Source organism: Meriones unguiculatus, chromosome 10 (genome assembly GCF_030254825.1).
Source record: "Meriones unguiculatus strain TT.TT164.6M chromosome 10, Bangor_MerUng_6.1, whole genome shotgun sequence".
NCBI classification, from domain to species: Eukaryota; Metazoa; Chordata; class Mammalia; order Rodentia; family Muridae; genus Meriones; species Meriones unguiculatus.
Genome location: NC_083358.1, coordinates 32,302,436 through 32,329,160, shown reverse-complemented (window position 1 = coordinate 32,329,160; position 26,725 = coordinate 32,302,436). Strand labels below are relative to the sequence as shown.

The following is a 26,725-nucleotide window of genomic DNA, read 5'->3' as shown; positions in this document are numbered from 1 at the left end:
GAAACGATTTAACTTCTGGGCCCAGGGCTCCTTGACCATTCGCTCGGGCTTCTGTGTCTCAGAATCAGAGTTAGAAACCTTGCCCCAGGACTCTGCAGACAGCCGTCTGGGCAGACCTGACCCTGGGGTCTGAGGGTTTGTAGCCAGCGAGTTGGGCAGAAACAGGGAGATTGAAAGAGGCCAGTGTTGGGTCAGCATCTTCCTTTGGAGCCAGGGAAAGGAAAACCCCTCAGTAGGTAGTCAGAGAGTGGGTGTGGATTGATCAGGGACCACAGGGAGTGGGAATTGGTGACAGGACCTTTTTTCTCCATTGAAGGTTCATGGGAGGATTGGGGGTGGGTGGGCAGGACATGAGGGCCAGGGGCACCGTTCCATGTCTCTGTTTGGGAGTGACCTGGTCAGATGTGGCACAATTTGGAAAGGTGTTGGTACCCAAGACAGAGGGTGCTACTAGGAGTAGTGCACATGACTGTTCAAATCAGGTCACATGACTGTTCAAAGTAGGTCACCAGGCACCTGGGTGAGGAGCTGGCCACCTTCCCCTAAGACCCACCTGGGTACAGGGCTATCAGCACAGATAAGGACCAGCAGTGCAGTCTTCCTCCAAGGAGACAGAAGGGGGGCACAGGCACACAGCTCCCAGCATGCTCCCTGTTACTCTTTTTTTTTTCCCCCTGTTACTCTTGTTCTCTCAGCCCTGGGGCTCCCTCCTCTGTCACCTCCCTGGCCTACTTCCTTTCCTCAGCTCCCCTTGGCTTCCTGCTTCTCTAGATGCCCCATCTGTGTACCTCAGCTTGTCACCCTGAGCCTGGCTGCCCAGGTGGACACGCCATGCAGCCGGAGGTATCTCGCATGTTTGTACTGACCGGCTTTAGTACACAGGGCTGGTTTGAGCACGTGTGTGGGATGCAAGCGTTTCTACACAGCGCCTTTCCTCTCCCAGGTGCTTTACCCTCTTGCAGGGGCCTGAGATCAGGGAGGGCCCTGCCCTGCTGTTCCTCTGCTCTTGCAGACTGCCCAGAACCCCCAGATCCCTAAGCACCACTTTCAGGGCTGTGCATCAGCCCTGCGTATCCCTATAGGCAGGGTGGGAGGTGCCCAAGGAGAGAGACCCCAGTGGGTAGAAAAGGGGCAGGCCCTGACACGGGTAAAGCCACGTGCTCCCAAAAACCAGTTGTGTTCTTTTCCAACCAGTAGCCGTCCTCAAGGTCAGGTGACCTAGGCTGTCATTTTGCTGGGATGGCTGGGCCTCGGAGTCAGGTCCTCTAGACACTGGGACTGGGGCCCTCCCTGGACCTTTGCACTCCTGGGGGAATGGAGCCAAGTCCTGGGGCAGGTCTGCCTACCCAACATCTCAGGCCAGGCCCTGCACTGGTACGCATATCAGTGAGCCTGATGCCTCTGTGTGCGTGGAAAGGGCTACCTGTGTGGTCCTAGCTGCTGCTTCCCAGTGCCACATACAGATATACCTGATGGATTGTGCCAGGTGCTAAACACCCCTGAGCTGCTGATGCTGGGAATCATCAGGATGCAATGTCGCTAAGGCAGGGTGGGAGGGGCTAAAGGGAGACAGGATGAGTGAGGACCTCAGAAGCCAATTGGAGCCAGGTTTGTCTCCTAACAGCCAATGTAGGAGCGAGGGCTCAGAATGAGCGAGTGGCTGCTCAGAAACCCTTTAGGGAGGAGGGACCAGCCTGGGCAGGGCTGGGATCTGTGTATAAAATCACCAGAGCTGTGCCCCATCACAGAGCTGAAGTCTCTCTCCCAAGCTGCCCCCTCCCTCCTGACCGAGTGACTCAGGCTTTTGTTTGCCCTTTCTGGTTCAGCAAATTCCCTTCCTCGGCAAGATGCCGGAGTGCTGGGATGGGGTGAGTGAGGGTCCGGTGGGGGCTTTGGGATGGGCAGGGAGGATGGGGCATCCTTATGACCTACAGAGGACAGGATGTCTTCCTGCCCTGTGTGGTGACATCTGAGTGCCTGCCTTCCTGGTCTGTTTGGGTCCTGGGTGGAAGGCTGGGTAAGACAGATAATGTCTGTGGGAAATGCAGTGAGCGCACTGACCTCAGTTTGCTGGCTTGTATTCTCTGCCTCATGTGAACGCTGGTGTCGGCCTAGTTGCTGGGGGTCACTTGAGCTTGGTGTGTCCTCTGTGAGCCCCTGACAGTTCCTAGCAACTGTCAGGGTCGTGCCTGCAGGATCTGGTTGTGTGTGTGTGTGGGGGGGGTGATCTTGATGCCGGATAGCTGCAGCAGAGCGTCATGTCTTCATACGGAGTCGCTTGTGTGTCCCCAGTGCACTGCAGTGCCAGGTAAAAGGGTGGGCGTCGCTGTCTTCAGGCAGGACTCTTGCAGGAAAATCAGGGAAAGGCTACGCTGCTGTCTTTGACAAGGTTGGGAAGACAAGACTGGAGCACTGAGCTGGCAGGGCGTGGGGCCCCAGAGCACCTCCTCTTGCCATGGGGGAGGAGCAACAGCTACCCACGCCCAGTGCTCTTCTTCAAGGAGGGAGATGCAAGGGCAGATTTGCCTTGCCTGCCTCTCAGGCCCCATGTCACTCATTCCTTCTTTCTTGTCTAGTCCTAATCAGCCCCTACCCTCCCATGCAGACCAGGTTTCCCGGATTACCCTGAAAACAAACCATAACATAACCATAGCCATGTATCAAAGCCCTGTTCTAACCCTTTTACTCCAGCCCTCAAGGTCACTGGTAAGGGGAGAGACTGAGAGGGGACAGGGGATGCCAAAGCCCCCTCCCTTGCTCCCTGCCGCAATGCATCCCTCTAGCGCCCACCTGGAGGTGGGGGGGCTGGGCTCTGACATCACTGAGAGCCAATGGGAGCACTCTACCCTGGGAATTGAGGGGCTGACAGTCTTGTGGTCCTCAACCCTTGAGGCATGTTCCCCCCCACACCCCTGTCTCTAGTCAGCACCCTGACGAGGAGGGGTACTCGGCTTCTGTCAGGCAAGCTAGGTCTGAGTTCTAGGCCCAGGGCTGGGGAGGATGAGGTAGTAAAGAGAGGTCATTGGAAGCATTCAGTCAAGGTCACTAGGCCTCAAGACAAGAAATGTGGTTGTCATTACTCCTTGGCGCCCCATGACCTGGCTAAAGCCAGTACTTCTCCACCAGGGAAGTGAACCTTAGCTACACCAGTGCTGTGACTGATGGTATCTACCTGGGGATAAGGACTTGGGCATCCATGTCAGGCTTGGGAAGGGACTGCAGACCACCTTGGCAGCAGAGGGCAGCCCCCCCCCCCGACATACCCAGAGGGTAGATTTCTGGTTTTGGAGAGTCCCTAGGTCCCTGTGTCCTTGTAGAGCAAGAGCAGGCCCACCACAGAGAACTGCCCCTTGGCAGGCAGTGTGGTGCTCTTTCGCTGTGCACCTCACGCCCTATCCCTTCCTCTGGCGCTGAGAGAATGGAGTGACTGTAGCAGGAAGCCCAGAGGAAGAAAGTAGCAGCTGGGGTGGGGCAGCCTGCTTAGAAGGAAGGTCCCTTGGGTGGACCTCAGCGCCCCCCACCTCAGAAAATGTTTCCCTGGGTGCAGAGCCTGCGCTAGCGTCTCATCAACCCTGGGCTCGACCTTGGGCGAGTCACTTACCCTTTCTCTGTCTTTCTGTAGAACAAGCCATAGCGGGCGAGGGTCCAGTTAGGAATAAATGAGGTGTCACATGTCAGGCACCAGTGACTAGAAAGCTTTATTTGGTCAAATGGGTCCTGAGGGAGGACAGGCCTAGGAAGATGTGCTGGGCCTGGGCCTAACTGGGGAACACAGAAAAATACCCTGGCATCCCAGAAGAATATGAATCCAGAGCGTGGCCTTGGTCATGGGATCCTCACCACTTCGTCGTCTCCTCCTGGGAACCCAGTGTGAACACTGGACCTCGCATGTACCCCAAAAAGGCCAGTCAGGGGAAGCTGTCTCTGTTTCTCCCCTTTCCTGAAGCCAGCGCCCTGTCTGCAGAGTGGGGTCTAGGTTCCCTGTCTTGAGCAGCAGATAGGGAGCTTGGCCCACAGCCAGCGCTCAGTAACCCGATTTTTCTCTCATGTTGGCAACCGCAACCCCAGTTCCAGCTCAGGGCCACTGGCGGTGACACCAGGACCCCTGTGATAGAGGAGAGGGTGTATTCAACTCTGAGCGATCTGTTGGAGTTTCCTGATTGAGTGCCCAGAAATGACCTTTTTACAAAAAGGCCAGTCAACAGGGTATCTCCTCAGAGTTCTGGGGTGCATACCGTAGCTCTCACAAAGCGTCTCTGAAGTGAGTTGAGACGTTACTTGCTCTGTTGTTCAGAATCACACAAAAACACAGGACTAGACCTGAGCCACAAAACCAAGAGCATGGACTCAGGGCCTGGGAGTAAGGAGCGCAGAAGACCTTGAGGGCTGGCGTGTCTAGCCCTGTCTTACCTGAGGAAGGCCATGGAGATGCATCCCACGGGGCAGGGACTTCGAGGGAGCAGGGTGTGGCTGACAGGGAGACCCTTGCTGTGGATTCCAGCTGGGGTGGCTAGGCCGTTCTGCAGGGAGGGGCACACCCTGTAGGGTGGTTGGGGGTGGGGCTTGGCCTTCAGTGGCAGAGCCCTCTCAGGAGGGCTGGCCTCCCAACCCTGTGGCACACTGGATGCGGAGCGGGAGCTGGGCAGTGCCAGGCTGATTTGTAGAGGGAATGAAGACTTTGTCCCTGTGCCGAGCACCTCTGAGGAGGATGTTCCATTAACTTGTCGTCTGTGGGGTGACTAAGGGATATGACAAAGCCACCTTGGCTAGGGGCTCTACCACCTCATTCCCCAAGAACCAGAGTGTGCAGTGCAATCTGTCCCCTCCAGGAACACGACATTGAGACGCCTTATGGCCTTCTGCATGTGGTGATCCGGGGCTCCCCCAAAGGAAACCGCCCAGCCATCCTTACCTACCATGACGTGGGCCTCAATCGTAAGTGCAGCTCCGTCCTGACCCACCCTGCCTGGTCCTGCCTGGAACTGCCAGGGCAGTGAGGTCTTCTCCCCTCTGTTCGTGGTCCTGTGGATCTCAGTTCCCCCTCCTCCTGTGACTCAGGCCCCTGCCTGAGATTCCCCACTGCACTCGCCGTCCAGCCTGCCTCGCCTACCTGCTAGCCTGCAGGGCCCCTGGCATGCCCGGTGCCTGTCCTCTGTTTTCGCCCACTGAGAGTTGTGTCTTTGCAGACAAGCTGTGCTTCAACACCTTCTTCAACTACGAGGATATGCAGGAGATCACCAAGCACTTTGTGGTGTGCCATGTGGACGCCCCTGGGCAGCAGGTGGGGGCGTCACAGTTCCCTCAGGGGTAGGTACCCCAGAGTCTCCACTCGCTCCAGCCCTGGGCCCTCACTGTACCCCGGTCCTGAACGCGCCCTCTGCCTACAGGTACCAGTTCCCCTCCATGGATCAGCTGGCTGCCATGCTCCCCAGCGTGGTGCAGCACTTTGGGTAAGTCTAGCTGCCGAGTCTGGGCTGGGGGTTAGGAGGCGCGTGCACCACTGCAGCTAGCCTGGCTCCAGCTGAGGGCCGAGGGCGGAGTGGAGGGTGGGGTGAGGCGTGCTCCAGCCAGATTTCATGGGAAATGACATTGTAGCCGTGGAGTGACCAGCCCTGCTCTACAACAGGTTCAAGTACGTGATTGGCATTGGAGTGGGAGCCGGAGCCTATGTGCTGGCCAAATTTGCAGTGAGTTTCCCCAGGCCGGGCCAAGAGTGTGGTCCCTGGGCCACAAGGGGCTTTCCCTGCTCTTCCCCCTTCTCTTCCCCCTTCTTTTTTCTGCTGAGAAAAGCCCTGTCCCCTCCCCCCCCTTTTCCCTCCAAGGAAGTTAACTTAGAAAGAAGGTGGGAAGGAGGGGCTCGGGGGGAGGAGAGGCTGTAGGAGTGTGGCTCCATGATAGTGTTTGCCTTGCCCGGGTGAGGCTCTGGGTCCCGTCCCTGGCATTACATAAAAATATCTAAGCTAGATGGATTGGCGAAAAGGTTCAGCAAGTAAACCACACAAGCCTGGATCCCGAGTTTGATCCCAGGAGCCCACACAAAGGACGAAGGAGGAAAGGGACTCCGCGGAGCTGACCTCTGACCTCTGCAAGAGCTGTGACATGCCTCACAAAGATCATTAATGAATAATTAGAACAGAAAAGGGGAGTTCCTTGCCCCACGTGTTGCTTTAATAGACTGGTAACTGCTGCCCACTCAACCGATCTCCAGAGCCAGAATTCCTGTTAGTGACAAACTGCAAACCAGCACTCTGTCCACCAACAAAGGCTGTCCCCATGCGGTGTGGTACAGACACAAACAGCCTTTTAACCAAACACTGCCCTTACATTCTGGTTTGAAGGTTTGTGAGGTGTTTGAAGAGAACACATTTGAGAAGTAACAGGTGAGACAAAGGAGGGCCTTCATCTCTAAAACTTCAGAAACTGTTTCAGGGTCCAGTCACTGTTTAAAAGAAACATTACCATTTCCTCCTCCTGGTTCTGTTGCAACAATGAGCCATTTTTGTTAGCTGTTGACTGACCACTGTAGACCCTGCAGACACACTGTAGAGCTCTAAGTGTGTATGCCGTCTGTTCTCCCTATGCTCAGGCCGACAGCTGGACAGAACAGCCCGTCCTGATCAGCATGGGCTGGCTTTGAAAAGACCGGTTTCTTCTACCATAGGGGCTGCTTCGGCCATAAACAGCAAGAAAGAAAACAGGTGTTTTAAGATGGGGCCAGCAAGCTGCCTCAGCAGTTAGAGGAGCTTGCCACCAAGCCTGACAACCTCAATTTGATCCTCTGGACCCACGTGGCAGAGGGAGAGAACCAACTCCCATTAGGGTCTCTCTTCCTGACACACACACACACACACACACACACACACACACACACACCAATGAATGAATGAATGTATGTAAAAAGTTTACAAGATTTAAAGATGTTTATTACCCAGCTTTGCAACACCTTCAGAAACAAAAACAAAATAATTAAAAGAATTCAAAGTGTGTGTTCACAACAGAGTGTTTGCCTGGCGTGTATGGTAGGGCTCTGGGTCCCATCCCCAGGACCACACACACATACACAAATACATACATGCACATGTATCAGAAAAGGTAAAAAGCTGCTATAATCCTGGATTCTACCTACATCAGAGAATTCTTAGGGGTGGGCAGCAAGGAGCAGCAGCAAGGCCCCTGGCGTGAGGAGCCCCTGTATGGACCCAGCAACACATAGTCGGCCCATCTGTGATATCTTGGAGATGTTACCAAGCCAGAGCTACAGGGCCTAATCTCCCTTTCTCCTCACCCTGCAGCTCATTTTCCCCGACCTGGTGGAGGGGCTGGTGTTGATGAACATTGATCCCAATGGCAAAGGCTGGATTGACTGGGCCGCCACCAAGGTGAGCATCAAGCCTGCATGTCTGGCCGCAGTAGCAGTGGCTTGAGACGGGCCTCACTCTGGCTTTCCCTCCCGCTGCAGCTCTCCGGCTTGACCAGCACCTTACCGGACACAGTACTCTCGCACCTCTTCAGCCAGGTAAGCAGTGGGTCGCGCTGCCCCTGCAGCGTCCTCGGGAGCAGGGGCTACGGGCTGGGCCTTGGCCAGCACAGGAAGCTGCGGCAGGTGGAGCAGGGCTGGGTGCTAGCCCCTGCCTGAGGTGGCCTGAGGGAAACCTTCCTGCTCCTGAGGCCTCTGCTCTGCCTGTCAGACCCTCCTGCTAGGGCTGTTTGGTAGGTGACTCCCACATGCCATCTCAGAGCCCTTCGTCCCCCCCCTTCTGCCCCTGTGTGCCCCCTCCTGCCCTCCCGCGCCCAGGAGGAGCTGGTGAACAACACAGAGCTGGTGCAGAGCTACCGGCAGCAGATCTCAAACGTGGTGAACCAGGCCAACCTGCAGCTCTTCTGGAACATGTACAACAGGTGTGGTGTCCCCATCCTCCGTGGGAGGGGCAGGGCGGGCAGCACCATCCCTGGCCTGGAGAGGACATCTGGGAGAGGGTAGCTTTTTGCCAAAGGTGTGGCTTCCCCAGAGCAGAGAGGGAGCAGGCCCTGGGCTCTGGTCACTGGGTTCTTGCTCTTCTCCTTTGCTGGGTGGAGAGAATGCCAGCAGCACCCTTGATCCCCGCTTCGTGACTAGGTGCTCAGCCCTGTACAGTGAGAAGCCAGAGGAGGTTAAGGGTTCCCAACAGTGCTTTGTGGAGCCCGTGACTCTTCTGAAAGGGCATCCCACCCCACTGTAACTTTGCTTTTGCAAACTTTGAGTGAGGAAGCTCCTGTCAGAAAAACTACAGTGAGGAAGAGATGCAAATATTTAGTAAGGGTTGTTGCATGGGGAGTCCTGAAGCCACAGGGAAATGGCGCATACCTGGCCTAGCTTGGGGATTCCAGAATGGAGCCATGATGATGGTGATCCAGAAGGTCCTGTGTATACAGAGCCGGTTCATGCTTCCCTAGCTGACCAGGGGCAGTGTTGGGATCTGCCCCTGGGATGCCCTTTTTACCGCTGCCCCTCCCCACAGCCGCAGAGACCTTGACATTAACCGGCCTGGGACGGTGCCCAATGCCAAGACGCTCCGGTGAGTGACTCCTGCCCTCCAGCCAGTCCCTGCCTCTGCCCCTACACCCAGGCCGGGGTTTACCCTTGCCCCTGTGTCTCGCAGCTGCCCGGTGATGCTGGTAGTCGGAGATAACGCACCTGCTGAGGATGGGGTGGTGAGTGTGACTGCCCTGACCAGGGGTAGGAGGTTAGCGTCTGGGGCAGGCCCCAGTGGTGGGTTTCCCAGATACTCTCCTGCCACCTGCCGTAAACCTGGCCTGGCCACCCCAGGTGGTCAGGGGAAAAGGCTGGAGAGTGGGTGGAGCTAAGGCTAGAGCTGCCTCGTGGTCCCCTCTCTCCCCTACAGCCCACCTCAGTCTCCACACACTTTATGCTTAGTCCATGGTCCACTTCCATAAGTGACTCATAGACATCAGTACTCACCCTGGAGCCACCCAGGCACTCAAGAGGGGCCCCATGCGTGTTCCTTCTCCCTCTGGCAGCAGGCAGTCTCTGGGTGGGTGCCTATCATCACAGGTGCCTGGAGGCCCTGGAGCCCAGGCATGCTCGGAAGATTCCGAACTTTTAAGGGCTCATGAGGAAGGCTGTGCAGGCAGGGTGTGTGTTGCACCAGCCATCTTGACCCAGGCAGGGTCCCCAGTGTCCCCTGCTGTCCCTTAGCTCCTCTGGACCCCACTGTTCAGATCCTCTGATCATCCTGCTAGAGTGACCCTGGCCTTCTGGGTCGAACCCCTAACTCATTCCTGTCCCAGTTGCAGTTTTCAGGGGGATTTTAGTCCCCTCAGACCAACAGACCTCCAGGGACTCAGGAAGCCCTATCAAGAGAAAGCCCGGGGGCGGGGGGGACCCTTGGACCTGTACCTTCTTCTCTACCTTTCCTCCCCTCTTTCCCCTCCCTCCCCTCCTGCTCTCTCTGCTCTGGGCACAGAACCTGCCTAAGCAATGGAGCAGGGGTATTGCTGCAGCTGGCTCCTTGTCCCCAGGTTGAGTGTAACTCCAAACTGGACCCAACCACCACGACCTTCCTGAAGGTGAGGCGTCCCACCCCGACCCCATGCTCAGCTGTGGGGAGGGGTCCACTGGCCAGCATGGAAACAGGACTGTGTGTCTGTCTGGCAGTCTGTCTGGGTGTTGGGAAGGGGCTGCTGAGCTCACCCTGCTCCTGTTCCTTTCAGATGGCAGATTCTGGTGGTCTTCCTCAGGTGACACAGGTAAGACTCTTGGGCCTCCTGCCTTTGTGCTTGCTGGTAGGGGTGGGGGGTGAGGTAGGGGGGATGAGGGCTCCCCATCCTCCCCACTGGTCCCAGGCAGCCAATCAGAGCATATTCTGTCCATCTTACTGCAGCCAGGGAAGCTGACTGAGGCCTTCAAATACTTCCTGCAAGGCATGGGCTACAGTAAGTACACCTCCACCCAGAACGGGCTAGGGACAGGGACACATTACCCACATGCTGGGCAGTCCGTGGGTGAGTATGCTCTGTGTCACCTGGACCCCAAAAGCTGGGCCGCTCTCCCCAGACTCTGCATGCGTGTAAGGTGTGTGTCCCAGGCCCAGCTTCCCCGCCTCCTTGGAGCCTCAGGCACTATTCTGGGCCCAGTGTTAGGGCCTGTTTGGGAGAGGACTCTCCCTCCAGCCCTTGGGGGTCCAGGCCCGACGCCGGGTACTGTTAAGGGAGCCTGTTTCAGATGAGTCACCCATACCCTAGTGGGCCCTTTGTCCCAGTAGGTTAGTTAGCACCCAGGCCCATGGAGTCTGGGACTAGAAAAGGGAAGTGGAACCGCCTTCAGACTTGCAGAAGGTGAGACTGAGGATCCTCCGGGACCGGCTCTGTCCCCCGTTCTTCCCGAAACATCCCCTCAGGCAACAGTAATGAGACTCAGCCTGTCCCCTCCAGCCCCCGATACAGGTTCATGCACACGCACACACGCTCACACACAGGCGTGCACGTGATTCTGATGGCTCCTGTGTGCTTCCTGCACCTCTGGTTTCCTTCCTTCCAACACAACCGTGGGAGATGAACTGCTCTCCCTCAGTTTGGTGCCTCCCACCAAATACTTCAGCTTCTGCAGCTTGCTTGGGACAGCAAATAGGGTCTCCTCCTGCCCTGGCAGCCTCTCAGGAAGAAGTAGGACAAAGAGAGGCACAGGCAGGCAGGGAGGACCACCCAGAACTCCAGGCTGGGCTCGTGAACTCCTGGAGCTTGGCACACATCTGTGAGGCCAAGAAGGAGCAACACTTGTGAGCACTGGAGTGTGTCCTTGGGCTTCAAGGGAAGTACAGCAGGCATCCCAGGAGTCAAAGGGGCTTTTGTGGTACGGCCTCCTCTCCTTTATGTGCAAGACTGTTGGAGTGGTGAGGGCACTGGGTCTAGGATGTGGCCTCTGTGGGCCTTCAACCACAGCCTGGGATGGAGAAGAGGGAGAGGTGGGGATCCAGAGACTGCCGTCAGTCATGTTGTGTGGCTTCCGTGGGCCCTCACTCCCTTGACTGTTTGTCTCACCTTGGCCCATCTCAATGCCCTTGGCCTGGCCCAATCTTCACCATGTTCTGTGTCTCCCTACCCTCGCCCTCTCTGGCTGTCTTCTCTCTTAGTTGCACACTTGAAGGACCGAAGGCTGAGTGGAGGAGCAGGTAGCCCCCGGCCCCCTCCCGATGCATGGACACCCCTCCCCTTCCCGCTCCTCTGCACCGCTGCAGCCACACTGTCTTGCTGTGGTTTGGAATCTTCTTGTGTCCTGCTCAGCTCAAAGCCCCAGCGGATCCCGGCTCTTCTGCAGACCCTGGTCTGCTCAGGGTTCCATCCCGGGTGGGACCTGATGCTGGCCGGTCTCAGAGCGGTTATCTCATTTCTAGGTGGCTGTGGGCTGCGGGGCTTCCAGAGCTTTGGGAGTTAGGAGCAGAACCTCGAACACAGTGCTAGATTGGCCTTGTAGGCATCGTGTCTGCCCCTGGCCCAGCCTCTAGGTGGACTGGCCATACCTACAGTAGTAGAGGCAAGATTTAGGGCAGGTTGCAGCTGTTTGTGGCCCTCACAAAAGCGACCCCGCCTTTCACCCTGTCACCCTTAGATGCAGGTCTAGTTGGCCCCACAGTGACTTCCTGTCGCAGCCCAGGGTGGCTAATCAACACCTGCCCTGCCCTGGCCATAGCTCTGGGTAGCTGCTGGGACCTAGGACCCTGCTAGCTGTAGCCCATTTGGCCTGCTCACTGTTGCTGGCCCTGCATGCCTCGGCCTGGTGGAGCCAGTGCCAGCACCCTGGCTTGGGATGGGCCTCTGTGTTGTGGCAAGACTGGGTCTCACTGGCCGCTTTGCTTGCACTGTCCTTTTTTCGCCTGGCAGTGCACACCCTGCCTGTCCTCAGAACCCTCTGTTCTTTTTCCACAGTGCCCTCAGCCAGCATGACACGCCTCGCGCGCTCACGCACCGCATCCCTCACCAGCGCCAGTTCTGTGGATGGCAGCCGCCCACAGCCCTGCGCCCACTCAGAGAGCAGTGAGGGCATGGGCCAGGTCAACCACACCATGGAGGTGTCCTGCTGAAGCCCTCGCCCTGCACAAGACGCCTGCTTACCTGCCCCCAGGTCCCACTGCCATCTCCGCATCGGCTCATCTTCCCTTTAGTTTATTTTTGTGAGAGTGAAGGGGAGGAAATGGGGTTACTTCTCTTTTATTTAAAAAAAAAATGAGGGGATCCACCTTAGAAAATACAGCAGAACAGTCTTAGATGGTGCAGGGGCTCGCCTTACATACTCCATCTCACTCAACGTGCTCACTGGTTGATTTGGCCCCTCTCATCAGCCCACCATGGCCCTGGGATGGGGCCAGGAGATAGGACACAGTACTGAAGAAAGAGCATGGCCCACCCTCGGGGGCTGGAAGATGTGAAGACAGCAGGGGGTCTGAAGATGGTGGGTGCTGATCTTAGGCTCTGATGTGGGTAGGAGTCAGACCAGTTGGGAGCCCTAGACCTCAGAGGGTCCCTTTTCTATAACCCCTGCACCAAGCACACCTGTTCTGATGAAAGGAAGGGACAATCATGAGGACCAAGGCCACAAGAGGGCGCTTTAAGCAGCTCTTTTCCTGGCACTCTCTGGGCAGGACAGGTGCTGAAGGAAGAATATGGAGAGCCCCAAGGGCAGAAACCCCCATACTCCGCCACCCCAGGACCAGGTCCCATCCTGAGGATAAGATCACCTGGTCTCCTGTCCTTTGTGTGTTGTTTGTAGCAGAATTTCATGATGACCCCTTTGGGAGTTGGCAGGGGCTGAAGAGTCCTATAGGCCCCTCTTGTCTCAGATACCACCAAGAGTGTTTGTGGTGGGGCCCTAGTCAACCTGGGCCAGAGTGTCACAGGTGCCACTTGAGAAGTGAGTTTATTAGAGAGATCTGGCCCAAGACAGAAAGATACTATGACCTCTGCCTGCTGGAGGGGTTGGAGATTGCCTGGTCCTTGGGTGGGAGATGGCAGTCCTTGAGGTGAACATAGGTAGAGGCCAAAGGCTCTCAATGCCCCCAGCCTCCTGCAACCCATAACTATGCTGTTTTCCTGTCTGCCCACCTTCCCAAGTAGATTCTTCCAGCCCAGAAATTGGAGCCATTGCTTCAGCTTGGCCATTCATTTTCACCCACTGTCACGCCCAGAGGAGAAAGCCCTAAAAGCAAGAAGAGCTGTGCCTGTAGGGGTGCGTCGTGTGGTGTGGGTGTGAACACCCACATCTGTGGCACATGCCACCCCTTTCTGTAATAACCGTAAGCCATTTCCAGCGTGCTCTAGAGTCCCCGGTTCTGTTCACGTGCTTCCGAGAATACTGAATGTGACTGTTTGAAGCTGGTAGAATTAATCCCTTACAGTAGATAAGCACTGAGTATTGGACATCTTCTTGCTGTGTTCCTAAGATATCTATAAATACCTATACATTATATATATATCTGTATATCAGGTTCTCCTGTGTGTGTGCTTTCCCACTGGTGGTTGTTTCCTCTTTGGTCAAGGTGAACTTTTAATGGAGTTCATTACTTTCCTCTCTGTACAAAGAGCCTAATTTTGTGTATTCTGGTGGCTGATAAAGAGATTTTGAGGTGACAAAATGCAAAACAAAAACCCCTGTTGATGTAGAAAGTTAACTGTGCAGAAAAACTAATAAAGTAATTAAGTGTATGAGTGTGCTGTTTCTATCGCAAGGAAGGCTACCTGGCCACCTTGGCCTTGATGAAGGATAGCAATTGTTTCTCTGTGTACCCCTATATAGTCAGTGCCCATTACAAACATTTTGGGGAGAGTGAGGGTTGGGCATTCCCATTCTGTAGCCCAGGCTGGTCTTGAACACTCGGCAATCCTGCTTCAGCTTTCTGGGCGTCAGGGTTATGTAGGCCACCCTGCCTAGTTTTTCTTTCTGTGGTGAAGGGGCTTGAACTGTGGTGTTCACACATGGTGGGCAAGGTTCTACCACGAGGCTGTATACTGTGGGACATAATTTTACCAACCCTGACGCTGGCTCTCAGTTTCGCAATGAGCAAATAGCTTAGGCCTCTTCAAAGCAAGGGCACACTACTTTGTGTTTGCTTGGTTTTTGTTACTTTGGAACGTGGTCTCAGTCCATAGGCTAGGCTAGCCAGGAACTCCCAGTAATCCAGTCTTACCTCAGCCTCCCAAGTACTGGAATTACACTGCCTGCTTCTCCATATCCAACCATTTGTTCCATCATTCATTCACCTGGTATTGACTCCTTCCATTGTATCTGATTCCACCCACCCCCGGGAGACAGGGTTTCTTTTTGTAGCCTTGGCTGCCCTGGATTCGCTTTCTAGACCAGGCTGGCCTTGAACTCACAGGGATCTGCCTGCCTCTGCTTTTCCGAGTGCTGGCTGGGATTAAAGATGTGCGCCACCACGCCCGGTTGTATCAGCTATTTTTTTTTTTTTTAGAAAGTAAAATGTAGGGTTCTATCGTCTCTGCAGAAGGGTGAAAACAAGGGTAAGTTAGCAACTGTGGAAATATGTGTCTTACTAGAGGTGGAAACCTTTCAGGCCACTTCAGACACCTGTGCAAACTGACTAATGGAAGGAAAGTCTGTGAGATGGAAGGTTATCACTAGCACCTGGCGGGTCGCTGCCACCCGGCAGCCGGGCGGTGTACTGGGCGGCGGACTCGGGCAACGCACGCTTTCCAACCCAGAGCCTCTGCGGACGCACGCCGAGCCCCGCCCCGTCCGCTCGCGTTCGGCGGCGCCGGAAGCGCGGGGCGGACGCGGCGCCTCGCGGCATGGCGGCCCCGGCCAAGCGCGCGCGGGTAGGTGGCTGCCCGTCCGTCGCCGCGCCCTGCCCGGCCCCGAGGGTTGCCCGCGCGCCCCTGCCAGCTTCGGGCCCCGGGCGCGGCCACGTCACTTCCTTTTCCCCGCTGGCGGCGGCGGGGCCCAGCGGAGGCGAGCCCAGGGGCGACGCCGTGGCCGGCTTCCTGCGCTGGTGCGCCGGAGTGGGGCTGGAGCTGAGTCCCAAAGTGGCGGTGACCCGGCAGGGCACGGTGGCCGGCTACGGCATGGTGGCGCTGGAGAGCGTGCAGCCCGGGGAGCTGCTGTTCGCCGTGCCGCGCTCCGCGCTCCTGTCTCCCCACACCTGTTCCATCAGCGGCCTGCTGGAGCGAGGTGGGTAAGGGGCCGGGGGCTGGCTCCCAGGCGAGCAAGGGAGTCGTGCTTGGGCCTTCACCCGGTGTCTTCCCTAGAGCGAGGCGCCCTGCAGAGCCTGTCGGGGTGGGTGCCGCTGCTGCTGGCGCTGCTCCACGAGCTGCAGGCCCCAGCCTCACCCTGGAGCCCCTACATCGCGCTCTGGCCGGAGCTGGGACGTTTGGAGCATCCCATGTTTTGGTGAGAGCCGAGGGAAGGGCTGGGGAAAACCTGTTTCAGCTGCTTTGCTCTGGGCACGGGGTACCTGCTCCACGAGAGCTGCAGGCTGTGAAGGGCCCGGGTGGGCTGTCCTTGCAGGCCAGAGGAGGAGCGGCTGCGCCTTCTAAAGGGTACCGGTGTTCCGGAGGCGGTGGAGAAGGATTTGGTGAACATCCGTAGCGAATACTATTCCATCGTCCTACCCTTCATGGAGGCTCATTCGGATCTCTTCAGCCCCGCCGTTCGCTCCCTGGAACTCTATCGCCAGCTCGTGGCCCTTGTGATGGCTTATAGGTCAGTGATTAAAGCCTAGAGGAGCAGACCCTCATCTTTAGAACATTGAGGGCCAAGGTGGGAAAGAACAATGAACTCCAGGCCCCTCACCCAAGACTGGGCCTTAGTTGAGTTCTCTTTGCGGCAGCTTTCAAGAACCTCTGGAGGAAGATGATGATGAAAAGGAGCCCAACTCCCCCTTGATGGTGCCTGCTGCAGACATACTAAACCACATAGCCAATCATAATGCCAATCTAGAGTACTCTGCAGTGAGTGGACCCTACGCCTGGTTAGGTTATGTGCATTACGAGTCAAATTACTGGGCTCCATTTTCCTACTGATGTAAAAATGAGATTGAGATTAGCTATTCTCCTGTATACTTTTCGAGTCAAGTTACACTGAGATTGTGGGCACACCTTAAATCCACCAAAAATGCGGCCTTTCTGTCATGTCACCCCAGGCCCTGTGGACAGCATTTTGTAATAGCAGTACTTCTCAAAAAGGTGGAAATGTTCATGGGCCAGAAGCAAAGTAAGGCCCCATGTTAAGTGTTGATCCTACGTGGACACACGTGTGGGTGTGATGTAAAAGCTGGGAAATAATCTGAGCCTGGTGGCTTACACGGGTAATTTTAGGAGGCTGGGCATGAGTGAAGGTTCCAGGCCCATACAGCTTCCAGTTTTAGTCTGTTTATTAAGGCCTTATCCTCAGATGTGACATTCACCTAATCTTTTAAGACAAGATCTTACTGTGTAGCCCTGGCTACCCTGGACCTCAAGAGATCGCCTCCAGAGCTCTGGGTCTACATCACCAGGCCTGCCTTAACTTTGTTTTTTGTTTTTTGTTTTTTTTAAAGCTAGTGACGTTTTTTAAGTGCAAATAAGCACACATAGATGCACCTAATATATACTGGGCTGACCTCTAAAGTTGGTTTCATTCTGGTCTGTAATACAGGGTTTCACAGTAGACAGTGGTATGTAGTCTCAGTCCAGTCAAATAGGCTCTTCTGAGAGGGAAGTAATCTTCATGGGCTGGTGGGGGCTAAGGCGTGTCCACAGCTTTTCTCTTTATATCCAAGGATTCTCTCCGGATGGTAGCTACTCAGCCCATTCCTAAAGGTCATGAAATCTTCAACACATACGGGCAGATGGCTAACTGGCAACTGATTCATATGTATGGTTTTGCTGAGCCCTACCCTGACAACACAAATGACACAGCTGACATTCAGATGGTGACAGTCCGAGATGCTGCGCTGCAGGGTGCGTCTGCCCATCCCAGGTTCCATAATGTCTTTGTGGAAGCACGGACCTTGCTCAAGATGATGGTTGATAGTTTCATCCATTACTTCATAGGAACAAAGGATGAAACTGAAAGGCTGCTCTTGTGTGAACGCTGGGATTTCTTGTGCAAACTCGACATGGTAGGTGAAGAAGGAGCCTTTGTAATTGGTCGTGAGGAGGTGCTGACTGAAGAAGAGCTAGCCACCACACTCAAGGTAGAGGGATGCCAGGGTATGGAGTGCTGGTATTTACCCAGTTTTCTACAATGGCATGTGTGTTAAAGCTCACAGATAGTATGTCCTAAGTAAAGGACCCCATGTTCCCTGCAGGTACTGTGCATGTCTCCTGAGGAGTTTAGAGCCTATGAAGAGCGGCCTGGCTGGGGAGAGGAAGAAAGGGAAGAGGACGGCTTGGCCATCATAAATATTCCCAAGCTCCAAGAGTCATGGAGACAGCTCCTTCGAGACAGCATTCTGTTGACCCTACAGACCTATGCCACAGACTTAAAAACTGAGCAAGATTTACTTGGTAATAAGGAGGTCTATGCCCAGCTCAGCTGGCGGGAACAGCAAGCCTTACAGGTCAGATATGGTCAGAAGATGATCTTACATCACTTGTTGGAACTCACAAGTTAAAAGCTTCCTGAATAACCAGCAGCGAGAAGCTTGGTTTTAGGCTCATGTTTTGTTGTAAATTTGGGACTTTTGATGTTAGGCAGTGAAAAGGAAGCGAGTTACATGTGGATATTGTAGGACTGAGCTCAGACTTGGTAATCACTGTCAATGGACTCAGAACATTCTATTCTTACTAATTCCAATAGATTTTTAGTAGAATTTAATAAATATCATGGACGGAGCGCAACTTTGAGAAGTTCAACCTTTCTGATTCCTGTAGAGAACTTAAGTGTGGCTTACTGTACCTTCAATCTTACCAGTAGTCTAAAGTTGGCTCTCAGAATCAAAATGCACCCTTTAAGGACATGAAGGACACCCAAACCTCATTAGGAAAGGTAAATTTTAAGTGGAATTGTTTCAAATACTACCTATACCAAAAGAACACCTAAAGAAGTTTTAAAATTCAGTTTAACCACACAGATTTTCTTGCTCCAACAGCTTCCTCCTGTTGAGGCAGAAAAGTTACACAAAAATTTCTTTACTCTGAGTATGGTTGTAGTATACCAGTGAGGCAGGAGATGGGTACACAGTAGCAGGACTCCAAAAGAATACGTAGTAATGGAAAAGTTTGCTCATTAAGTGACTAGACTGGACTGTCCACTTTCCTTCCTCACCAGCACTGGCTGCTGTTCCTGAGAAAGGCACAGTGGACTCATGTGCATGTTATGACTTTAATGTTTACCGGCTTCACACATACAAAAAAGCTGAGCTGGGGCCCAGAAACTGCAAAGGCTACAAAATGTAACATGGGCCTAGCTGTTCACCAACATTCAAGATCCTTACAAAAAGAAGCAACTGTATTTAGTCCTTCTGGCTCCTGTTCTTTAACTAGTCTGTCCAGCCTGAGCATGGTGATGGGGGCCCCAGACCAGAAATGGTTCCTCTTCAAGTATGTTCTCCCTCAGGACCAAGAAACAGATTCAACTGCTTTCCCTGTAGGTAGCTATGGAGAAAGAAAAGCCACGCAATCCCCCATGGGGCTCAACCTTCCTATGTTCCCAGCCTACCAATGCAACGTGTCTACATTTTTAGTAACTTTTCCAAGCTTCCCTAACTACATTTTTTAAAAAATGTTGTGAATTTAATATTTTGCTATTCTTCAGAATGTCACAATTTGATGCCAGAAGACACGATGTTATGCCCTGATGCAAGAGCACGCCACCAACTGCCTATCACAAGGTACTAGTTTATGTACTTTGCACAAACCCAAGAAGTTCCAGACAAAAGTTTTCTCTTTCATATATTTACACAAGTTCAAAATGATATTCACAGCATCTTCTAAATTTTGGCCAAGAGTCAAAAAAAAAATGCATTTAAACTTTGGAACTTGCCCACACAGACAGGAGCCCAACCCCAGCAGTTGGTGGGGCAGACACCCAAGAACCAAGGGCTGGGAACGTCAGGAGGAGCTGGAAGGATTCTTCAGTTTATGAACTTGGTTCAGTGGGACCAAGGTTGATGCCTCTGCAAGGGAAATACAGTTCATCTAACTGGCACCGGTCCCTTCCATCACTTGCTGAGCCTGCTTCTGTCCCATGCAGCACTGTGCAACAGACTGGAACAACCTGAAAAGTGGAGACAAGTAAAAATTAACTTCAACAAAATTTAGGCCTAAGGGTATCATGTGCATTAGCTCTAACTGCCTTTTCACTCAGACCCAAATAGAAGCATTCTCTTCTGTCTCCCGCTAGGTAATTAACTCATTTTAAAACTCACTTTTCAATCTCTGGGGCACAGTGTACAAATTCATGGTTCCAGAACTTGAATGCTGGGTTTTTAATCAGCTCAATGAAGGTAATAAGAAGACCCCAAGGATGTGGCCTATTTACAATCAACCGTTCCAAGAGAACCCTAAAATGGGGTATAGAAGAGTTAGTTAATACATAAAGAAACAAAATCACAACTACGCCTCCATTGCCTTTATTAATCCACTTAGAATTTTTAAACATTTAGCATATGTAAATGGGTGAAATTCTTCCTACATGTGACCTGCTAGTAGCAAATTCTATGTTCTCACACTTCCTATTTCCTGGGGGCAAAAAGAAAAAAAAAAAAAGATCAAGAGCAAAGCCTTTGCTGCAGCTTTAGACATAATTACAAACAAAATGATACACTGTTATCCAAGCATGCAATAAAACACAGTTCAGTATATATGAGGACCATGGGTGCCAGCTAGTCCGGTGAATAGGTAAATTAGAGCTTCAAGGTATGTGCACCCCAGTACATTATGCACCAATTTCCTATACATAGTTTAAAAAGAAAGCAGAATATAACCTCTTAAGACCTTAAAAAATGAAATACAAACAAAGGAAATCTGCATTATTCAAGATTCATGGCCAGTGCTACCACCAAGAAACTAATGTTGCTTTTACCATAAACTAGTCCACAGCTTTTCGGAGCAAACTACTGCCAGTATCAACTTGTTTTATAATTCCTCAGACATGGTTTTCTAGGATAGTAAAGCGGGGAATGCATAGAACTCCATTCAAAATACAAACGAGGCAGCAGTGGCGCACACCTTTAACCCCAGGGCTTGGGAGGCAAGACAGGTGGATCTCTGAGTTTGGGGCCAGCCTGGTCTACAGAATGAGTTCCAGGACAGCCAGGGCTACAAACAGAATACAGGAGAGAAGAGCCCTTTTAAGGCATCTTGACAGTAAATATCTCACCTCGTGATCTGTTCCTGGATTGCCTCAGTGTTTGCCTCGGCAAACAGGTACAGCATGGTGCAGCTGAAGTAGTGAGTGTGGCTGTTTGGGTACCGCAGCTGGTTTGCGATTGCATTTAAGAAAAGATACCGGCCTAGAAATTAAGGAAACTAGATTTAGGGTTCACCCCGAAAGGCCAGTATAGGAGACAAGTGCTTCTGTTCAGGCTTTGGTTTCTCAAGGGACTATATATCAGGGAGCTCACTTTAGCAGTACAGACAGAATTAGCATGGTCCTTATACAAGGATAACACGCAAATTTGTGAAGGTTATTCTAATTTTGTGATTTATTAGTAATTTCCTGGATCCCAACATGTTTTGCTTCTGTAGGTTTTATTTGCAATGCTTTTTCCATGTTATAAACCAGCAAAATTCTTAGATACTTATAAAATAAAATATTTTACTGAAAATTTTAAAGGGCCACAATGGAAAGCTGGTTCTGCATTGTCTTAACATCCAACCAGCTAAAACATTCTATTTCATGTAGCACTTGGAAAATTGCTATGTATACTTGAAATCACAAGGACCCTTAAACATCTAAAGGATGTAAAATATCCAATTTTGTTAAATTTTGCTTTTATGTGCAAATACCTTCTGAAAAGAAGATTGGCAATACCAATCTGTCGATATTAAAATTTAGTTACCTTTTTAAGATAATGTAGCAAAGTTAAAAGTAATAGTCTTTCTAAAGTATACTGCAAAAATGAGTGGCACAGCCACTATGGAAATCGGTGTGGACTGGACGGATGGCCCAACCATACCACTCCTTGGCATATGTCCAAAGAACACAATATAGCCTATTCCAGATCCTTGCTCAGCCTTGTTCACTGCTACTCTATTCACAATGACTAAGAATTGGAGTTGCCTAAAATGTCCTTTGACCAAGTGAAAATACACATTTACACTTTGGACTACTTATTCAGACTGACAATGCTCCCAAGAGCCAAAGAAAAATGAAATCATAAACTTGGCAGGTAAACGGATGGAACTAGAAAAGATCATATTGAGTGAGAAATGACAAACACCTTATGTTCTCTCTCTCTGGAGGCTCCTACCTCCAAATATTCAGAGTACTTATCCTGGAGTAACTTCAAAAAGCAGGAAATAAAAAGGGACCACTGCCTGGGGTAGGGAGTGAGGGAGCAATAGGAGGAAATAGAATGCAGGGAAATGAGAAAAGGCATATTAGCCATCTTTTTTAAAACTATGATACCTTTAAGTGAAATTTTCTAATACAGGTCAACAACACTTCCAATAAAAAAAAAATATATCTACAACAAAAAATCATGAATACCAGACAGGAGAAACCCTCTTGAGTAGTTGGGTCAGGGCTGTCCAAGAGACTCATAAAACAGATAGACTGTTCTTACTGCCTTTGGTTGCCCCACAGAGGTCAAAGCTAAGTTTCCCACTGCTGAGCCGGGAACTGACTTGTCTCTTCCCTGAGATCTAGCCTTCAAGGCATTAGAAGACTCCATGTAAGCTTTCAAAGGAGGGAGGAAACCAACAGTCCTACACAGCTATCATGCTTGTGAACCACACCAATGACCAGCACGGCATGACCCTAAAGGTGCAGTAGTGGCACATATGCTTTGGTGGTAACCAACAGCTTTCAACTAGACTTAAGACACACTTAACAAGGGTAATTACGCCTGGTATCAGAAACCTAGCCAAGTACCCAGAGCTAGTAAAGTCATTGATCTTATTACCAAAACAGCATAATCTCTAACTACACTCTAACTAGTTGTCCATATATCCACAGGTAAATGTAGTTCTAACCTCTCATCAAGGAAACTTATCTTTGCAACAGAGACAACCAAACCAATCAAAATGGTAAGCTGGGGAACTCAAAGCCAATGGAGTATAGCTACAGATAGATCTACAGAACACTTCTATACCTAATACTCAGGGAACGTGTGTGGGGTGGAAAGACTCTTAAGAGCCAGAGATCAGAGAGTTTGCTCTGAGACTGTCCGTAACACAGTCAGAAGCTGCACTCATAAAACCTCAACGATGATGCTGAAACATGAGCTGAACAAAGATAAGGGACATGTTAAAGAGAAGAGAAGAAATCCCATGAGGACTCAGCCCTCCATAAAGAACTACAGGCAACTAAGGAATGCAGAGGGTGGGCGGAATAGTCTTGTCTTCCCAAGAGCACAGCAACTGGCTATCCAATGCCAAGCAGTCACCCCTGAAAACACACCACACATACGAACATACAGACTGAGCAGGTTATGTTTTAGAATATATATACGTAGGCTGGAGAGACAGCTCAGCAGTTAAGATCACGTAACTTCAATATCTGACACCCACAGACATACATGCAGGCAAAACACCAATGTACATAAAAGTACATATAAAAAAATGTATGTGGTGTGAAGTGACCCAGTGGATCTGCCTGACATGTCCCACTTCTGACACCATGATGGCATACTAGGAAAAGGCTGGATTCTGCTACATCCAGTTCTTCTAGATCTGTGCAAAAACAGGGAGGGATGCAGAATAAGAACTGTTAAAGTGAAGGAGCAGTTGACCCTGATTGAAGCATGAGCTGCTGGATTTTCAAGGTGAGAACGAGTTACGGCAGACTGAAATCATTCTCACTTCCTGGAGATAAAACTACCCATCTTGATAAATTGACATGGTTCAATCTCATGCAGTAACAATGAAAAATAAGGCCATGAATTTGAAAGGAAAAAAATGAGCAGGTTAGCCCCTAAGCTGGGAATCCTGGATATTGACCACTGAAAGAAACCAGGAGACAGACCACAGTGATTTATACTCAATACTTGCTATACTAGAAACACTAAGTCCTTAATCTTCTTATACCTTATATTTAGTAACACGTTCTGTTTCCTGGCAAGTAGATGCTAATAAACAATGGAAAAACAGGCTAATAAAACAGTGCAGTATGAGCCTCCGATGTAGGCTACAAAAAAGAACATACTTATTTTCACATATTTTGCTGCAATCAGGCACACCAATATATTTACTGACAAAGCAAGATTTGGGGCACTTTTCTTCATGCTTTATTAGAAAACAAAACAAAACAAAACCACTGTATTGTGGCTTAAAGAAACTTTCTATTCTTGTGACTGCATCTGTGGCAAAATATAGAAAATCTCATGTTGCAAATTAGCCAGTTCCACTCACCCTCAGTATCTAGGTCCACAGCCAGATTCTGGAAGATGTCCATGTGTGCTGAGTGGGTAATGGTGCTCATTGAAGGCGTGCTGCCCTTGTTGTGGATGTGTGCAATGGCCTGAGTCCCTACATAGAGCACCAGTGCGTTGATAAGCTGGAGGTTGTAGCGATTGCCAGGCTCATTGGATACCTATATGGGCAAAGAGAAAACTTTCACCATAGAACTAACCGACTAGCACTACTACTTCATTCTTTCTTCCAGAAATAGGAGCTCACAATGAATCTCTAGCTGGGCTGCAACTCAGCGAGATCCACCTGCCTCTGCCTCCCAGGATTAAAGGTATGCATCACTCTGCCTGGCAGCATTATTTCTCAATCTTTTGTTAGGCTCCCGAAAAGGAATACATAGTTCATATTCTTTGTAACTTAAATATAAGAAACTTGCTCTCAAGATTGTGAGCTATACAAATGTACAGCTGCCCTAAACATGCTTCTACCAGGAAACTTGAGTTCCTTGGAGAAACCAAGTATGATCACTTTGCACACGATAACTACAAAACAAAACTTGTTCATTCAAAACAAGTACAACCTCAGTTAAATAAAACTGTTGAAAGAAGTCGTTGCACAACGAGCTAACACTAGAAAGCCAATTCCACTTCAAGTCACCCCACAAAGCATTAACTACAATCCCATTGTTCAGAAATGCTTGTCAGGTCTTACAGGAAAGTGATGGCCAAGTGATTCCCGAGTGGTCTCATCTATAGCTGTGTCAATGATGAACCATTAGGAAAGTTTATAACCCAGTTAGGCCCACCTAACCAGTATGACAATATTTTGGTGTACATATAGGGTGGGTTATTTGGGGGGCTAAGTCTTGCCTCCAGGTTGGCCACAAACTTGTGATCCGTTTGCCTCAGTCTCCTCAGTGCTGAGGTAACAGGCATGTATTGCCACATTCAACTTCAAATCTGAAAATGGGACAGAGAATGGATAGTGCACACAAACTGCCCTGTACAGAAAACATGCAGAGAACTTCAAGTAAAACCAATTAACCTGTAGGTTACTGCGCAGATCTGACAGAAAAGTGACCGGGGATCGTGTTTTAAGATAGGAATCCAAATCTTTTTTGAACTGAGGTGGCATCACTCCAGTGAAATTGGTGAGGATCCGAGGTGCAATGTTAATTTCGCTCAACATGTCCACCTGCCAAAATATCAAGAATCAGAATCAAGCACAGAAATTTACAAATCATACCTTTGATAGCAATGTTAGAGGGCTTTCTAAAATTTCACCTATACACAGACTATGATTATTACAAATCAACTTTTTCCTGTCACATAACGTTATATATATTTCTCATTACTAGAAAAAAGTGGTGGTCTCATTTGCATCATTAACCAATTTTTTCCAAACTTAGATTTCAAAGAGATTACACACTCACTACCAAGAGTCCTGAAAGTCTTAGCCAAATATATGCTTTTTAAAATATACAGGAACAGACCTTAGAAAAGAGCTAAGAGCAAATTAAAAAGGCTAGTACGTATGCAAATGGTGGTATAATTTGTAAATGGTTCCTTTTTCTTAAGTAATTTAAACACTAGTGAAATGTGCACATTGCAAAGTTCTTCAGTTATATAGCATGGGACCAACAACTGTCAATAATTAGACACTATCAAAACCATGAGGAACAGTAACCAGAAAAATAGTATGAACCAATATTCAGGGACATTATCACAGCCATCAGGATTAATAACAGAATTAACTTTCCTAAAAGTACCATTACCTTTAGGTCTGCACATGGTAAGCATGCACATGGGTTGGAAAGGGGGGGATTAAATACAGTGATTACCAGAGAAAGGGATGAAATATTAAGATTTTAAAAAAGGTTCCTTTAGGAGTTGCAAAGATGGCACAGTGGTTAAAAGTGTTAGCTGCTCTTGTAGAGGACCTGAGTTCAGTGCCCAACACCCACATGGCAGCTCACAATCATCTGGAATTCTAGTTCCAGGGGGCCTGGTGCCTCACTCAGGCCTTCACAGGCTCCTACATGCACAGGGTGCACAGAAACCCACAAACATACACAAAATTCAAGGGAAAAAAAGTTAAACAGAAGAAACAGAAAATTAAATCCCTAGTGAGATTGTAGGAACAACAAAGCAAATTTGCTTTCAGTCTGTTAAAACTTTACCTTCAGATTAGGAGTGAATGGGTCTGGGAGCCTCATATTTCTTGGGAAGGCACTCAGGATCAAATTTCGTAACTGGATACAATTAGGTGGGATCACATCACAGAACCCATAATGGTAATCACAAAGGAACTCTGGGAAATCATGCAAAAGAACTAGCAGCACTCTCAGAGTACCCTACATAGAAAGGAAAAAAGTTCCACACTAAGAAAGCAGTATTTTCTCCCCTATTACGAATTTTAACTCAGGTGAAAAAAATGCCAAAAGTATGTTATTAACATTTTTACAAAAAAAATCTATAGGCGTCAGTCAATACAGTTCAGATTATAAAAATAATTGTACATAGAAAACATGAAAAACTGGCATTCTGCACAAAAACAATAATACAATGATTTAACATCTATATTCAGAAACTAGAAAGAGAACTAACAAACCAATCAAAGTAAAAAGGCATACTTCAACTGAAGAAAATTACTGAAACTGGGGGTGAAATCAAAGCTAGCTTTTTGTTCTTGACAAGTTTAGTCAATTCAACAATTCTGATATATAGGTTGTAACACCTTAGCAACTTGAGATAGCCTAGTTATGTGTAAAAAGGTCCTAGGTTTGATCTCATAGTGCCACAGAAAAAGTTAAAACACAAAAAATCCCAGGAAACTACTGGAATAAACATAACAAATTATATCTATAAATGAAAATCACATTAAGAAATCACTGAAGAAGCCAGGTGATGCACGCCTTTACCTCCAGAAAGAGGAAGAGTGGGTCAGGAGGGTCTCTTGAGTTCTAGGCAAAACAGGGCTAAATAGTGAGGTTGTGGTTCAAATAAACACCTCTACAGAGATGGCCCAGCAGTTAGGAAGAACACTGGCAGAGGACCGGGGTTTGACTCCCAGCACCCCCATAGTGGCTCACAACCATCTGCACCCAGCTCCAAAGGATCCAACACCCTCTTCTATATTCCCTGAGCACCAGGTACACAGGTGGTGCATATACATGCGTGCAGGAAAGCAAAAGTCATAAAAATAAGTAAATCTATGAAAA

The 26,725-nt window shown here is 50.2% G+C and overlaps 3 protein-coding genes across 14 annotated transcripts in view; 2 read left to right on the top strand and 1 right to left on the bottom strand.

Annotated features, from left to right (window-relative positions):
• The window catches only part of Ndrg4 (NDRG family member 4), a 38,139-nt gene extending 24,444 nt beyond the window's left edge, over positions 1-13,695 (top strand). For 2 of the 5 annotated variants that reach the window (XM_021641575.2, XM_021641571.2), the window contains exons 4-17: positions 4,830-4,935; positions 5,187-5,307; positions 5,388-5,450; positions 5,627-5,687; positions 7,293-7,379; positions 7,460-7,516; positions 7,796-7,899; positions 8,499-8,555; positions 8,640-8,691; positions 9,520-9,567; positions 9,712-9,747; positions 9,882-9,933; positions 11,130-11,168; positions 11,923-13,695. In XM_021641575.2, coding sequence (XP_021497250.1) covers positions 4,830-4,935; positions 5,187-5,307; positions 5,388-5,450; positions 5,627-5,687; positions 7,293-7,379; positions 7,460-7,516; positions 7,796-7,899; positions 8,499-8,555; positions 8,640-8,691; positions 9,520-9,567; positions 9,712-9,747; positions 9,882-9,933; positions 11,130-11,168; positions 11,923-12,077 — 1,038 coding nt within the window. In that variant the 3' untranslated portion in view covers positions 12,078-13,695. Of the gene's footprint in view, positions 1-1,708; positions 1,869-4,829; positions 4,936-5,186; positions 5,308-5,387; positions 5,451-5,626; positions 5,688-7,292; positions 7,380-7,459; positions 7,517-7,795; positions 7,900-8,498; positions 8,556-8,639; positions 8,692-9,519; positions 9,568-9,711; positions 9,748-9,881; positions 9,934-11,129; positions 11,169-11,922 lie in introns of those variants that run through there. The other 3 variants (XM_021641573.2, XM_021641574.2, XM_021641572.2) reach the window with 3 other exon arrangements.
• Positions 13,696-14,773: 1,078 nt separating this feature from the next.
• Positions 14,774-20,121, top strand: Setd6 (SET domain containing 6, protein lysine methyltransferase). 4 transcript variants are annotated; one of them, XM_060392153.1, is made up of 8 exons: positions 14,774-15,178; positions 15,256-15,397; positions 15,515-15,709; positions 15,837-15,957; positions 16,767-16,947; positions 17,041-17,183; positions 17,298-17,549; positions 18,746-20,121. In XM_060392153.1, exons 1-8 carry the CDS (start codon positions 14,800-14,802, stop codon positions 18,758-18,760), a joined length of 1,428 nt encoding a protein of 475 aa, XP_060248136.1. In that variant the 5' UTR covers positions 14,774-14,799; the 3' UTR covers positions 18,761-20,121. The 4 variants fall into 4 exon arrangements, with proteins under 4 accessions (XP_060248136.1, XP_060248137.1, XP_021497244.1 ...); XM_060392154.1 differs by lacking the exon at positions 18,746-20,121 and having other exon boundaries at positions 15,837-15,894; positions 17,298-17,829; XM_021641569.2 differs by lacking the exon at positions 18,746-20,121 and having other exon boundaries at positions 17,298-17,829.
• Positions 18,870-26,725, bottom strand: part of Cnot1 (CCR4-NOT transcription complex subunit 1) — an 83,098-nt gene continuing 75,242 nt past the window's right edge. For 4 of the 5 annotated variants that reach the window (XM_021641564.2, XM_021641566.2, XM_021641565.2 and 1 more), the window contains exons 44-49: positions 25,685-25,858; positions 24,550-24,699; positions 23,506-23,686; positions 20,312-20,444; positions 19,359-19,493; positions 18,870-19,207 (exon numbers count right to left, since the gene is read on the bottom strand). In XM_021641564.2, coding sequence (XP_021497239.1) covers positions 19,129-19,207; positions 19,359-19,493; positions 20,312-20,444; positions 23,506-23,686; positions 24,550-24,699; positions 25,685-25,858 — 852 coding nt within the window. In that variant the 3' untranslated portion in view covers positions 18,870-19,128. The remainder of the gene's footprint in view (positions 19,208-19,358; positions 19,494-20,311; positions 20,445-23,505; positions 23,687-24,549; positions 24,700-25,684; positions 25,859-26,725) is intronic. The other variant, XR_009594578.1, reaches the window with a different exon arrangement.